Source organism: Lemur catta, chromosome 12, assembly GCF_020740605.2.
Source record: "Lemur catta isolate mLemCat1 chromosome 12, mLemCat1.pri, whole genome shotgun sequence".
Taxonomy (NCBI): Eukaryota; Metazoa; Chordata; class Mammalia; order Primates; family Lemuridae; genus Lemur; species Lemur catta.
In genome coordinates this window covers 9,803,133-9,818,571 of record NC_059139.1, presented here as the reverse complement: position 1 = coordinate 9,818,571, position 15,439 = coordinate 9,803,133, and the positions used below count along the sequence as shown (strand labels likewise).

The 15,439-nt window shown below is 43.1% G+C and overlaps 1 protein-coding gene across 1 annotated transcript; it reads right to left on the bottom strand.

Moving 5' to 3' along the window:
- Positions 1 to 11,146: 11,146 nt before the first annotated feature.
- Positions 11,147 to 14,722, bottom strand: LOC123648134 (selenide, water dikinase 2-like). Its single transcript, XM_045565866.1, has 3 exons — positions 14,613 to 14,722; positions 12,587 to 12,622; positions 11,147 to 12,467 (listed from the first exon to the last, which is right to left on the bottom strand). Exons 1-3 carry the CDS (start codon positions 14,720 to 14,722, stop codon positions 11,147 to 11,149), a joined length of 1,467 nt encoding a protein of 488 aa, XP_045421822.1.
- Positions 14,723 to 15,439: the final 717 nt, after the last annotated feature.

Below are 15,439 nucleotides of genomic sequence, written 5' to 3'. Positions count from 1 at the left end.
TTTTTTTCTGTGGGTCAAAAAGTTCATAAGCACTTTAAGTTTTCACCTATATGTCAACAAGAATGTTGCTATCATTTTGTTCGCAGAATGGTGGAGCTAGACTTGGACAAGGCCCTAGAAACTATCAATCTTTACTTCATAAATGTGGAAACTGAAATCTGAACAGGAAAAAAAAAAGGATTTTTTTAACATCACACATCCAGTCAGTTACAGAGCAGGGCTGAGTCTCTGGAAATTCAGTGGAATTGTCTTTCCATTCATGAGAAATAAGTAACCTTGAAGCTTTTAAAATGAACATGTGTTTGCTGTACCAAAGCTGCTAATGACAGAGTATGGAAAACAAATATGTGGAATGAGAATTTTGCTTTCTAAGTGTATCAGAACATTTTACGGCAGACTTTTGTGATCTAGTTAAAGAGAGCATCACTGAAAGTCATTGAGAGCTTATAAAAAAATTTAAGACCTCTTTCTACACAGGATATTCTAATAAGGGTAATCAAGGGCTCTGTAATGTTTAGTGTCCCTGACAGCAATGATCACATTTTAAAATTGCTTTATGGGGCGCCAGAAATGACTGGTGAATTGCTTAATGACTGCTAGACATTTTTGCATGTCATTCGGTTGGCTTTCCCATCTACTCCCGTTACAAACTCTGGGATGTCATCACCATCCTTGAGCTTCATACGATTTGCTTGTGCTCCAGATGCCATTTCACACCAGAAGTTAATACAGAGTGGAAATTTCTATGCATGGCATAACAGCTCTGGCGAGGAAAGGCAAAATAAGCTCAACTGTCATTTACTCAGCATTTGCTCAGTACATGCATCATACCAGGCACTGAATCAGATGCTACAAGTAACACAAAAAAGAATAAGCTTTGATCCTTGCCCTCAAGGATCCCATAAACTTTAACAAACTGTTAAATGCTAGTGAAACAAATAAAATGCTAAGGGAGCACAGAGAAATGCTCTTAGTTCTGGGGAAAAGAGAAAAAAACAAGAAGTCATAGGATGGCTTCACAGAGGAGTTATCCCACTATATATTGCTGTTTAATAGCCCACCCCAAAATGTAATAGCCTAAGACAAAGAGTACATTTATTTTGCTCCTGAATCTGCAATTTGGTCAGGCTTGATGGGGATGACTTCTCTCTGCTCCACTCATCATCAGCTGGGATTGCTCAAAGGCTTGGAACCAAAATTATCTGAAGGCTCATTCACTCGCATTTCTGAAGATTGACACTGATTGCCTGGGACCTCACCTAGGACCGTTAGCCAGAACACTTACATGCAGCATCTCCGTGTAACCTGGGCTCCATTAAAACATGGTTGCATTTTAGGGCTAAATTAGTTTCCAGTGGGAGTCGGGGGAGGAGAGAGAAGCAGAGATGGTGGAGAGAGAGAAGGAAGGAGGGAGGGAGAGAGAGAAGAGTTAATGCGAGCCATATTGTCATCTATGAGAAGCCATATTGCCTTCTAGCCTGAGAAGTCACACATCAGTTTTATCGGAGAAACTGGAATGGAGAAATTGTAAGGGTCTAGAAGATTGTGGGATTGGAAATATTGCTGTGACCATTTTGGAAAACTAAAATCTGCCAGTAAAAACTGAGGTAATTTTTTAGAACTTGAAGGATAAAAATTTTTTTCCAAGAGAAAAAAATGAATGTTTAGACAGAAGCAGAAGGGATTAACCACATAGATGGAAACACATGTTATCTGACCGTAAATAATATTGAAATCCTAAGGAAAATAGTAAAAATATACCAATTCAGAATCATTTTTTCCACTGAAGTGAGAACGATAAAAAATAAAACATGATTGCTCTCCCATGATTGACTATTTATTATGTGCCAGGTACTGTGAAAACTATTTTTTATTTAGTCTGTGCAATCACTCTAAGCAGTAGATATTATATCCCCACTTTATGGATAAAGGAACTGAGTTTCTGAAAAAATAAGATACTTACATAGCTAGTTAGAGGATCCCATCCAAGCTCTATCTGATCCAAGCCTCACTGTCTTAACAACATTGCTATTCTGGGAACTGAAAATGAGAACTAAATCTAAGCCCAAAACCTACAGCTTTTATATTGGTTAAGGAATTGTCAGCTGATGAGCAGATACATCCCAAATCTGAGCAGAGTAATATAACTGAGCTTATTTTTGCTCATGTAATTTCTAAAATGAATGTTTCTGATTAACAAGACCCTTTCAAGCACAATACTTCAGGAACCTATGGTCCCACTGTCTCCCACGTTTTCCCTCCAAGATTGCCCTTGAAGGGAAAAGACCCAGGAGATTTTTATGGCTCACTTCCACTCACATGCTATTGGCTGACCTCAGTCACATGGCCATACCTAACCACAAAGGAGGCTGGGAAATGTGTCTCCACCACAGCTGCTTAGTGAGCCAAGTCCCGCTCTCACAGAACTGCGACATTTGCTTAAAGTGTTGAGAAACTTTACAGAAATAAATAAGTGCTTGTCTCATGTTGTTTCAGTCAATAGATTTTTTAAAATTTCTCCTCATACTAAGACATGGAATTCCAGAAACCATTAGCATATAATCTAAAAGCGAACTCATCAGTAATCATTTCCTATGTTTGTTTTTTTGTTTGTTTGTTTGTTTTTGTTTTTTGAGACAGAGTCTCACTCTTTGCCCAGGCTAGAGTGCCATGGCATCAGCCTAGCTCACAGCAACCTCAAACTCCTGGGCTCAAGCAATCCTTCTGCCTCAGCCTCTCAAGTAGCTGGGACGATAGGCATGCACCACCATGCCCGGCTAATTTTTTCTATATATATTTTTAGCTGTCCAGATCATTTCTTTCTACTTTTAGTAGAGATGGGGTCTCGCTCTTGCTCAGGCTGGTCTGGAACACCTGACCTCAAGTGATTCTCCAGCCTCGGCCTCCCAGAGTGCTAGGATTCCAGGCATGAACCACCGCGCCTATGTTTGTTTTTAAGTGATGCAATAAAAATTATATAACGAATACCACAGTCAAGGAGAGAGTTGTAGACTGAGTTAGCCATTCCCAAAAACATAAGTGAATAAAGACTTTAGATTTTTCAATAAATGAGATAAACTGTAATTAAGAATTAGCAAGAAGGAAAGACACAATACACACGATTAAACGTACCCTGCATTTTGGATTTTGATGACTTCAACTTGCATACTGACTACCTTGACTACCTTTATCAAGGCCTTCCATGTCTGCCCGCTGCACACATTACCTCCCTCCTGCAAGTCACCCCCAGCCACAACTGCCCTTTGTTGTTCCTTGAATGCCAGTCATGCTCCCGTATCAAGGTTTTTGCTCTGGGGAAAGAGCTTTCCAGACAGAGGAAACAGCTAGAACTTTTCTCAATATAATTCACAGGCAAAGAACAGATAATCTACCCACAATAATGCAGACTGTTGAAAAGCAGCTATTAATGGTATGCAGCTGATTTTCAAGCCAGATCTGGGAAAGGACAGATCCAAAACACTTCCCAAGGCCAAATGGTGGGCTTCACAGGAGAGTCACAGACCATTAAATGGTTTGGTTCTGAAACTGAAATTTTTTCAATGGATGGAATGAATTTGGGCTTAGTTACCTTGGAGAAAACAGACTCTCTTCCTAATAATTCTCTTCATATATAGAAACAGTATATTAAGGGAACTTCTAAAGCTGAGAATCATTCATCTTTATCCTCATCCCACCCACTCTAACAAAAACATAGAATAAAAGTACTAAATTACTATAGGATAGATTTTGGTTAGTATTAAAAACTTTGGAGGATTATTCACTAATAAGAATAAGAAACAATGAGAAAGGACACTTATTAAGAATGAGGAAGGCAAAGATAGAACATGCTTTTGGTAGGTCCTTTTAAACTTCAGTTGTAAATATACCATGCTTCAGTGACATCTGCTGAAATCAGATGGTGCAGTCCTAAAACTACAATTGTCTCAGGAGGCCACATTTCCATCTCAGAGGATCTACTCTCAGAAAACTCCTACCCCTCCCCTCCTGAGGGAGACTGCTATGGACTGAATGTTTGGACCCCCGCCCCCCAAAAAAATCGTGGGTTGAAGCCCTAATCCCCGATATGATGTTATTTGGAGGTGAGGCTTTTGGGAGGTACAAATGCTCCTTGACTTATGATGGGGTTGCACTATGATGCACCCTTCAAAAATTGAAAATATCATAAGCTGAAAATGTGTTTAATACATCTAACCTACCAAACATCAGAGCTTAGCTTAACCTATTTTATTTCATTTATTTATTTTATTTTATTTTATTTTATTTTATTTATTTATTTATTTTGACACAGAGTCTCGCTCTGTTGCCTGGGCTAAAGTGCTGTGGCGTCAGCCTAGCTCATAGCAACCTCAAACTCCTGGGCTCAAGCAATCCTGCCTCAGCCTCCCGAGTAGCTGGGACTACAGGCATGCGCCACCATGCCCTGCTAATTTTTTCTGTATATTTTTAGCTGTCCAGATCATTTCTTTCTATTTTTAGTAGAGACGGGGTCTCACTCTTGCTCAGGCTGAGCTTAACCTATTTTAAACATGCTCAGAACACTTACATTAGCCTGTAGTTGGGCAAAATCATCTAACCCAAATCCATTTTATAACAAAGTGTTGAATAGCTCATGTCATTTATTGAATGCCATACTGAAAGTGGGAAACAGAATGGTTGTATGAGTACTTAAAGTACAATTTCTACAGAATACCTATTGTTTTCATACCACTGTAAAACGTTGCAAAAGCATAAATGGAGCCATCATAAGTCAGGGACCAACTGTAATTAGGTCTTGAGGGTGGGCATACTCATTAATGGGATTGGTGCCCTTATAAAGAGAAACATGGGAGAGGGAATCTCTCTCTCCACCATGTGAGGATACATCAAGAAGGGCATTCATCTGCAAACCAGGCAGAAGGCCCTCAGGAACTGAACTGGCCAGCACCTTGATCTTGGACTTTCCAGCTTCTACAACTAGGAGAAATAAATGTTGTTTAAGCTGCCCAGTCTGTGGTATCTGTTATGGCAGCCCAAACTGCTAAGAGCTAAAACTAGTATGACTTCAATGCTGAAAGGACAGTTCCAACTCCCTCAAATGAGCTTTCTCTTAGCACAGAGGAAATGTGTGCCTTTCACTTAGTCTGTGTTTACAAACCCAGCTATTTGGGGTAGAGATGAAGATACAGAAGAAACAAGGTCAAAGAGTTCTTCATAACCTGCAGTATACCTACCTAGGAGCAGAACAACCCAAATACACAAACAGGATTACAATGCTTTCACCCTGCCCCTTACTCAAGTACGAATCCATTTGTCTTGTGCTTCCTTTGATGTTTTTCTCTTCCAATAACTTGGCAGGAGAGAAACATTTAATTAATCTTAAGTGGTGTGTAAAAGAGCACAAGTAATAACAAAAATTTTTCAGCAACCATTTTTAAACACAGGTGGAAAATTAAGTTGATTTTGTCAACTTCAGATAGAAAGGCATAGAAGTCATCCCAATTCAGTCATCTCTTATTATTTTTTCAGATTTTCTACCAGGATTGGCTATGATAGCAAAAAAGAAAAAAAAATAGAAGCAACCCAAATATTCCACAATGGGAGGATGGTTTGGCAGATTACAGTAACAATAATCATCATAATAACAACTGTTAAGAGGTTATTTTGTGCCGGGCACTGTCCTATGCAATTTAAATGTATTATCTCATTCAATCTTCACAATAATCCCTTCGCCACATATCACGAACTTCAGACAAAAGAGGTTAAGTAAATTCCCTGAGGCCATAGAAGTAATAAGCAGAAAGTCTAGATTTAAACTCAGGACTCCAGTGTCCTTGTTTTAAGCACTACGCTATGCTACCACATGGTCAGATAAATCCCCTCAGAAGGGTATTTGTAGTCTCTAGGAGAGGCAGATGCGTAAACCAAAGTAACTACAATACTTTGTACTAAGTACAATGATAGGAGCACGGTATTTAGGAAAGATTCCCAAATAAAGTGATATATTTGAGGATCAGATTGGTGAACAAGGAGGAAGGAGTACGTGGGGGCATTCCCAACAGGAAAAAAACCTCTGCAAAGAACTAGGGGAAGTTACAGAGGAATGAGACAGTTTGCAGCAAGTGGTACTGTGCCGGAACATTCCAGAACGGCATGACTGAGGGTGAGGCTGGAGATTGAGGCCTACTGACAAGTGCCCTGCCCATTGGCTAACAGGCTTGGGGAGACCCACAGAAAGATGTGAAGGGTCCAAAGTGTTCATTTTAGAAAGATGCATTTTCAGAACAGTGGGAGAGTGACTCAGAGGGGGCAAAGCGGAGGCAGGGAGACGTGTTAAGAATTTATGGCAACAGCCCAGGCAAGAGCGAACAAATGCTCAAATACAGCAAGGGAATGGGCAGGAGATGCCAAGTTCAGAAGATGTTTAGGAAGTAGAGGCAGTTAGACATGATGATGTGTGAGGAAGGGTCTCAGCTGCCTTTCAAAGTGTGACCTCAGATGACGAAGTTGCTGGTGGAATCACCAGCTGAAACAGTAAAAACAGAAGCAGCAATCAGGGCAACCTGCTGAGCTCGAGTGCCCTCGGGACATTCAGGAACAGATGCCGGGGAGGGGCCGAAGCCTGAGGAGGTGGTAGCACATTTTAGCACCCACGAACCATTAGTACGAGTTCGGGGAACATTTCTAAGAAAGCAAAATCACATTTTATCTAAACAAATGATGTTGAAAGTACAGCTGGAAACCTGCATATTATGTATAACACAACATAACAAGACTCTAAAAGGTGGAGAGAAGAAGGCAAACTGACAAGAGACCTCAAGACCCGAGGACGACTCTGTCCAGTTTCCTGGGTTTTCTTTTTGCCTCACATACCCCAGACAGCGTGCTGGAGAAGCCAGCAACTCAAAACAATGACAGGAACAGAATAAAAACACACCCACGAAAAGCCTGCTCTTTCTAGCTGGAGAGCAAGGAAAGTGCGACATAGTAAGACAGAAAACTTTCAGGCAATAACCACTCTACCCAGGCCGAACACCATGGGAGAAACTGCAGCCCCACCTCCTCCCCCATCAGCACAGGCCAGGGAGGGAGCCTAGACCGCCACCCTCTCCCAGCTGTAACAGTCACCCCCTGCCCTGTCTCCCCCATTGGAGAATTATTAGAGTGGGGAGCCAGGACCCCCATGCTCACCAGCAGATGAACCCCCTCTGCATGGTGTCAGTGGAGGCCCTACAAGGATCTGGGACTTCTACATCCATACGGAGGTAACAAGGCAGCTTCCTCCTCTCCAGCTGTCTCCCATGGGGAGCAGCAGCGGGACATCCCTGTCCTTCCCAGCCAGCATGGTGCCAGCTGAGGCCTGCAAGGAGGCTGGAATCCACCCCCAGCCAGCAGTAACAGGGAGTACCTCCTCAGGGGCACTAAGGAAACCAAGAGAGGAACCTGGACATTCCCCCCCACCTGGCAGTGACAAGGCAGTGCACCCCTTCCCCTCCAGCAGGGTGTCAGAAGCCTGCTAAACAGAAAATTTAAATAACATCCAGAGTCTCCTAATGTAATACCCAAAATGCCCAGGATAATATAAAAAAATCACTCATCACACCAAGAACCAGGACAATCTCAGATTAAATATAAGAAAAGACAGTCCACAGATGCCAACACCAAGATAATACTGATGTTGGGATTATCTGACAAAGATTTTAAAGCAGCCATCATGAAAAGGCTTTAACGAACAATTACAAAAACATGTTTGAAACAGAGGAAAAAATAGAAAATCTCAGCAAACAAATAGAAGATGTAAAGAAGAACCAAATATACATTTTAGAACTAAAAATACAAAAACAAAAAAAATTCAATAGATGAGCTTAATAGCAGAAGGTAAAGGAAAGAGAAAAGAATAAGTGAACTTGAGGATAGAACAATAGAAATTACTCATTTTGGATAACAGTAAGAAAATAAACTGAAAAAAATGAACATACTCAGGGACCTATGGGACCATAACAAAGAAATCAAACATTCATGTTGTTGGAGTTACAGAAGGGAATGAGAAAGAAGGTAGGGCTAAAAAAAGTATTCAAAGTTATAGAAAAATAGCTAAAAATTCCCCAAATTTGATAAAAGACATAAACCTAAAGAATCAAGAAGCTGTGCAAATTCTACAGAAGATAGTCCTAAAGAAATCCATGCCAAGACATAATGTATTTAATCTTCTAAAAAATAAAGGTAAAGAAAAAAATCTTGAAGTAAGAGAGAGACAATTAAAAGACACATATTGGCAGAGAAGATTTTAAAAACATGACCCAACTATATGCAGAGACATTATACAGTGGAAAAAGTCAGTCTCGAGAGGTTACATACTATATATTTATACAACCTTCTCAAAATGACAGAATTACAGAGATGGACAACAGATTAGTGGTAGCCAGGGTTACGGATGGTGGAGGGAAGAGGAAGTGATTCTAAAGGGGTAGTATGAAGAAGATATTTCTGGTGATGGAATAGTTCTATATCTTGATTGCGGTGCTTACATGAATCTACACATGTGAAGAACTATATACACACATATCATACCAAACGTCAGTTTGCAGGCTTTGACATCGCACTATAGTTATACAAGATGTAACCACTGGGGAAACTGGATAAAGGATACCCAGGGCCTCTCTGCACTACCTTTGCAAGTTCCTGGGAATCTGTAGTTATTTCCAAATAAAATGTTTTTAAATTTTCATAGAACTACACATGCACACACATACACAGAACAAAACTGCCTACAGAAATGGATCACCAAATCATATTTGGCTTTAGGACTTTTTCCACTTTATTATGGGAATCTGCTTCATTATAGGGATGTCTGGGTTTATTAAAATTTACCACATTTCAAAAAAATAATGAAACTATACTCTGTAGAAACTATACTTTTCCACGAGAAGGCGCTAGACATTTCTCATTTTCCACAACCTGCTTTTTGCAGACATGGTTTGTATCTTTGGCTCCACTTTTTCTAACTCTATTACCTTCTCAGAGCCTCAGTTTCCTCATCTGTGAAATGGAGCTAAGAATGCATACTTCCTATATTGTTGTGTTTAATGTTCCTTCCTAGCAATAAATCTAAATTGGGGGGGGGTCCCTTTAGTTTCTCTCCTCTCAGCTGTGGTATTTCATGAAGAAAGGATTGCAACAGCCAAGTCCAGAATGCCAGAAGTTAATACACATTGTGCTGGAGAAAAATTATAGATTTTCCACCAATGAACAGCAATGCCATACATGCTTCAGATGTGTATGATGAGTCCTCTTGTTGTATAAAACGTTGGAGCATCAAATGGCAAAACAAGAATTTATGGAATGGCAAAATGTTACATGATTTGAGGGACCCATATATTCCCAGTATTTAAAATGTGCCCAGAAATAACAGAAAGCTAATGCCCATGAACCATCCCTGTACTGTCCCAGCCTGGAAACAGAGTTAAGAGTTAGGAGGGTCTTCCAGTAATATTGGCAAACAGCAGTGAACCAAGGCATTAGCAATGAAAAATGAAAAGAAGGGGAGGGGGGAATGTAAGAGATATTCTGATGATGAACTGGACATCAGGATTAAGGATGAGGGAGAAAAAAATAAAAACAGCACACAGATTTCTAGCTCAGGGAAAAATGGTTTCCCTTCATGGAGATGAGGAAAACAAGGGGACGATTTGGGGGTAAACATAATAAGCCTGTTGGGGATGTGTCTAACTTCATGAGTCTGTAGACAGATAGGGAGCTAGAAGAGAGGCCTGTGGTAGAGAGGTCAATTTGAGGGTCACTGGCATATGCTGAAGCTGTAAGCGTAGGTGAGGCAGCCCAGGAAGTATGCAGCGTGAAAAGGGCAGAGGACAAGCACAGTGCCTGACAAAGACTGAAACACACCACGAGTAGAAGTTGCTGAAAAGACAGTTCAAAAAGAGCAGCCAGAGAGGGAGGAAACAACTGGGAGAGAGTGATATCAGGGAAACCAAAGGAAGAGAGGGATGTGGTCGGGTGATCAGTGTCACAGAGGGCTTGAGTAAGATGGGACACAAAGCGTCCACTGGATTTAAGTAGTGGTGGGGGGCAGTGGGCAGGCAGCCCCATGTTGGGTACTAAATGGGAAAACAGCAAGTGAAGCCATTGAATGTAGAGGCTGCGCTTTAGAGCCGTGGTTCTCAAGGTGGGTCCCTAACTATCAGCATCACCTGGGAACTTGTCAGAAATGTGCATTCTTGGACCCTACCTCAAACCTCCCAAATCAGAAACTCTAAGGATAAGGCCCAGCAATCTGTGTTCTAACAAGTTCTGTAGGAGATTTTGGTGCACACCAAAAGTTGAGATGCACCTAGAGAAAAGTTCACACCTGGAGAGAATGAGAAGCAACCATTAGAAGGAAAAGGAGGATATTTGAAAGTTTTCGTGTTCCAAAATGGGAGAAAAAAAGTTTTTTTAGCTAGAAATTACTCTTTATTGGTTAAATCACCAGAAATTGTCACCACAAGATTTAACATGGTAATAACCACCAAGGCCTGGGCTCTGAGGTTTGCTCTGCCTCTCCCAGCCCTTAGTGGGGTTAGAAGGAGAGGCGTCATTAACAGAGACCAAGTCGGATGGTGGCAGGTCCTCCTTTCCCAGCCGTTGGACAAGCTGCTCAATTCTTGTCCAGACCAGGAAAGAGCCAGTACTTCAGAAAAATCTAATAAAGAATTAGGCATTACATTATGAGATCTCTCTTAACAATTTAGATTTCTTAGCAGTATTGGTCCAAACTCATTTGCTTCTGGTCTAAATTTTTTTCATTTTGCAATTCACTTTTTTGTGTGTGTGCAATTTTAATAAATAATCTCATTGTCTGTGCAGAAGTTAATCAACCCAGTGCAAAGAAAAATCCTTCAAAACAGAATAGCCTCATCTTACTTTGATAAGAGAAAATGGGTTTTTCTGCTCTTCTTCTACCCATAGATGAACAAATGTCCCCCCAAAGTTCAGAATGTTACTTCTGGCCTTGGAATGTACATAGAGGCAGCTTTTGATGGGCTGATTCAAATCACCTAGAAAGGGAAGCTGGAACCACTATGCAGGCAGCCTTCTTTGGCAATTTCTTAAAATTAACTGTTTTAATTGCCCATGATTGTGTACAAAGGCTCTAAGGTCCAAACAACTTCTGCCATTTCATGTCATGAGGTGGCTCCGAGGAGGCACTAGAATTGTCAAGAGCAAAAACAGTGGCAGTGGCCCCACGAGGTAGGACTTCAATGACTCGAGGCTTGTCAATAATCCGGGCTGTCCGGTTTCCCTTTTCTACAATCCCAACGATCCATGCTTGGTGACCCCCGCCATACTTGGAAGATTTGATTTCAGAACAAAAGTGAGCTGCCTGATCTCTTGGCAGACAAATCAGTAATCCCCCAGAGGTTTCAGCTGAGGTTCCTTGAAGGAGCCCAAACTGCCCGGTGGCCTTGCTGATGGCAGCCATCTTGGCAAGGATTGGCAGATTATGAATGACAAAGGATACTTCATTTCTTTGTTGTTTCGCAAGGCTCTGAGAGTGTCCAAGAATGCCAAAGCCTGTGATATCTGTGGCCGCATGGGCATTAAATGAGTGCATTAACCCAGCAGCTGTTCTGTTTAGGGTAGCCATATTGAACATGGCTTCCTGGTAGGCCAGCTCTACCTCTTGTCTGGAGACCACGGTCTTCACTTTACTCCACTTTTCAGGATTATCCAGCCATTGGTGGGCATTGACAGCGACCTGGGTTCCCAAGGGTTTGGTTAACACGAGCACATCCCCCACAACAGCACTGTCAGGCATTATGAAATCATCCGGCTGACACACCACAGTGGCAACGCCACCGATGATAACCCAAGGGTTGGCCACCGTCTGCCCCCCAGTCACTGCAGTGCCTCCTTCCTCGGCAGCATCCCGAAAGCCTTTGATCATGAGCGGCATTATCTTTTCCCGTTCCTCCTCACTCATACTCTGGCTGACGCTGAGCAGCATTAACATGTTGTCACATTCAGTAATGCCCATGGCGTAGAGGTCACTCAGCACATTGGCACAAGCGATGCGCCCCATCATGTAGGGATCTTCCACCAAGGGGTAAAAGAAGTCGGTGGTCTGCACCAGGGAGAGGCCCCTGTGCCTCAAGGGGATGACGCAGGAGTCCAGCCCAACGCCCAGGGCTGGGGAGGTCGCGCCTCCGGCTTCGGGGGCCGCCCCTGCAAGGCCGCGGCCCGGTGGGGGCCAGCTCAGTCCCGCCAGGAGCTTGAGCAGCGCCTCCTGCGGGACCTTGCAGCCTCAGCCCTTCATGCCGGAGAAGCCCGTCAGCCGCCAGCTCGGGCTGAGGCCCCAGGCCTGGGGCTCGAAGGGCCGGTAGGCGGAGAATGCCCAGGCCGGGGACCAGGCCCACGGCCCGGGGGAGCCGGCCGCCGCCATCGCCGCCGTGGCCCGGCTGGCGCCCGTCGCGCTGGGGCTTCCCTTGTCCCGCCCGGCGGGCCTGCGGGGAGGCGAGAAGGGGAGAGGACACTGTCAGTTTCCACGCAGAGTCCGGCAGGTGTCACCCGCAGAGACCCTCCCCAGCACGGCCCCGCCGCCGACTCGGCCGTGCGACACCTCCTGGGCCTTCCCCCAAAACCGGAGAGCTTTTAACACGTCTTCACGGTGGGAAGAAAAGAGCCAGCATTTAAAAAGGAGAGCCCGGATATATAGAAAAGAGCAGGTAAGTGCTGGAACCAACTCTTAGGAGAACCAGAAATCAGTGGTGAGTAATTTGAGACACAAAGTCAGAGGAGCAGCCTAGGAATCACGGCGCCACCTCCACACCTGCCTGCTCTTGAGGCCAAGTGGTGATGACGAGGTATTTTTGTTCTGACAAGTCTGCTTCTAATACTTCAACCACTGCCTCCTCCAAGAATATCTCTATTTTTCATTTGCCATATGATTTGCTGGTATCTTCAGACTTTTAGGAGCATTTCATGGCATTTGCCCTCTGAGGTCTATGCAGGCCCTATGCAGGTTCACCGTCCACCTAGACCAGGTCTCAGGGCTATTTGGAGCCTGAGGGCCTAACTCCCCGGGGGATTCAGGTACCCTGGATAAGGTCTTTTTTTCCAGCTTGAGGCCAGGTGGGCTACAATGCAAGACCCAGAGAGGCCAGGAAGGGCGGTAGTCCTAGGCCAGGAGCAAATGAGAAGGGGACATTTGGGGCTTTTTCCAGACAAGGTAGGTAGGAGACACTTACCCAGTGGCTTCAACAAAAACAATATTCCACCTTCTAGGGTGATTCAAAATGTCAAATACAGACAAAATTTTAATGGGGGGAAAAAGAAGAGATTTGTCTGGTAGGCAAAAAAAAAAAAGGAGTCTGCCGGTTATGACCGCCACCATTGGCAATGTTTATTTTGTTTTCCCTCTGGTCAAGCTGGTCTGCAAAGACCTGGCACACCCAGGCCAGAGACAGTTGCAAAACAAGTGTCTGTACAGGGGAACTACAAGGAGACTCAAAGATTTCTAACTTTCATTAACCCCAATTTTGATTTTCTTAAAAACATGGTGCTAAATCTCTGTGGTCAAAGCCTTAGGTTGACAGCCTTTAATAAAGAAGTCCAGACTCTGGAAAACCAAAAATAAATAAGAACTATGGACCAAATCACATTCTCCTTTGAAAGTTGCTTTTGAAAGCCCAAGGGAGCACCGTTAACATCACAGGGAAAGTAGGCAATTAATTTCCTTTCCAGGGGCTTTTAGAATGTCACCCAGAATCGACTATGGAAAGAAAATTAATGCCATATCAAGACATTAATTCAGAATCACCAATTAGTCTACTCAGAGTCCTCTCTGATGGTAACTTCTGTTTACTACAAGTTTCAATGACATGTAAGAGTTTCAGCAAAAGTTCCTATTTCCAGGACCAATTCATGCACTGTCCAGTTTCAATGGATACTGATTTTCTTCTTTCCTATCCCACTTCAGGGAAACGAAAGTCAAGTTTGGGGACTGGATGTGGTTAAAAAAAAATAACATATATATGTACATACATCCCTGTGTAAGTCTGTGTCCTACGGAAAGAGTGAATCCTTACCTCTTCTCCTCTTTGTCCTTCTCACTTGGGAGGAAAAGAGCTGGGCACCTTGTCAGAAATCAGCATGTCTCGGGCTGCAGATTGTTTCGTACAGAAGAGCTTCTTTTACCGCCAATGTTCACAAACCTGTACCACTGCTGGTTTTATTTTCTAGAAGTAGATCCACCAGATATTAAAGTGTCATCATATAAATGTAATGAGTCACGACTAGCACTTTGGATACAGACACAATAGGGTAGAGTGGTTAGGATGGGGTGGGATGGGATAAGGTGGGATAGGACAGGACGGATAGGAGAGGATAGATAAGATAGGATAGGATAGATAGGGTAGGATGGGATAGAATAGAAAATACCAGAGCAAACCACAGGTAACAAGGGGGAGAACTAGTCTGTGAAACTTTAAGTTTGGCGTGCAAGCGTGTGTGCACATACACAGCTGGAGTTGTGTTCTAACTCACAATGTAAAATGGATGCTACGTAATCACAAAGTTTGATTATAATTTGATAATAGAAATGAGACTTCATCTAATACCCAGTGATTGCCAGTTTTTCACCCATGGATGAAGAACTGCTCATGTTGGCTTCATGTGTCAGCAAAACGCCTGCTTGTTGAACAGTGTCCGAAGGTGAGGGTGAGCCCATCCCTGCGGAGCAGGGGCTTCTCCAGCCCTGTGAGTCTCTGTAGTGTGGCCTCCCTGGGACACTGTGGAGCCAAATGTTCCTCGGCTGAAGGGAGGTGAAAGCAGACAAACTGTGGGACTTATTTTCAAGGTTTCCTGGAAATAACGTGTCCAGGCCTGCCTGGTCACTCAGCTCACACGTCACTCAGCCCACACAGACCAACACCCAGACACCCAGCCTTGGTCCACCTCTGAAGACCACCCATGGACAAACTAATGAGCCCCACAGCTTGCATTTTCAATTTCAAATGAGGTTTTAAGAAAACACTTAGGTATTACTTTCCAAGAATATGATTGCAAGAGGTTCAAACACTCCCCTTTATGTTTTTATCCTCAATCAAGATGAAAAAGGCTAGTTTAAAAATTTTCCTTTGCATGCAGCAGGTTCCAACCCCTGAGTTTTACCACCACCAGCTGAAAGGATGCTGTGGTCAGCCAGCATGACGCCCTGGCCACTCCCAGGCAGCCGTCCTTACTACCGGCCCTGCTCTTGTCAGCTCACTGGATATGCACTGTGAATACCTGGACTCACTTCCCATTTGCACAAAATATGAAAACGTTGCCTCTTATTCAGGCAATAACATTGCAATAACATTGCAATAACATTGCTTTTTTTTTTTCCTTAGAATTCTCACAAGATATTTTTATTGTGATAATAAAAATCAAAATATTTAAACTT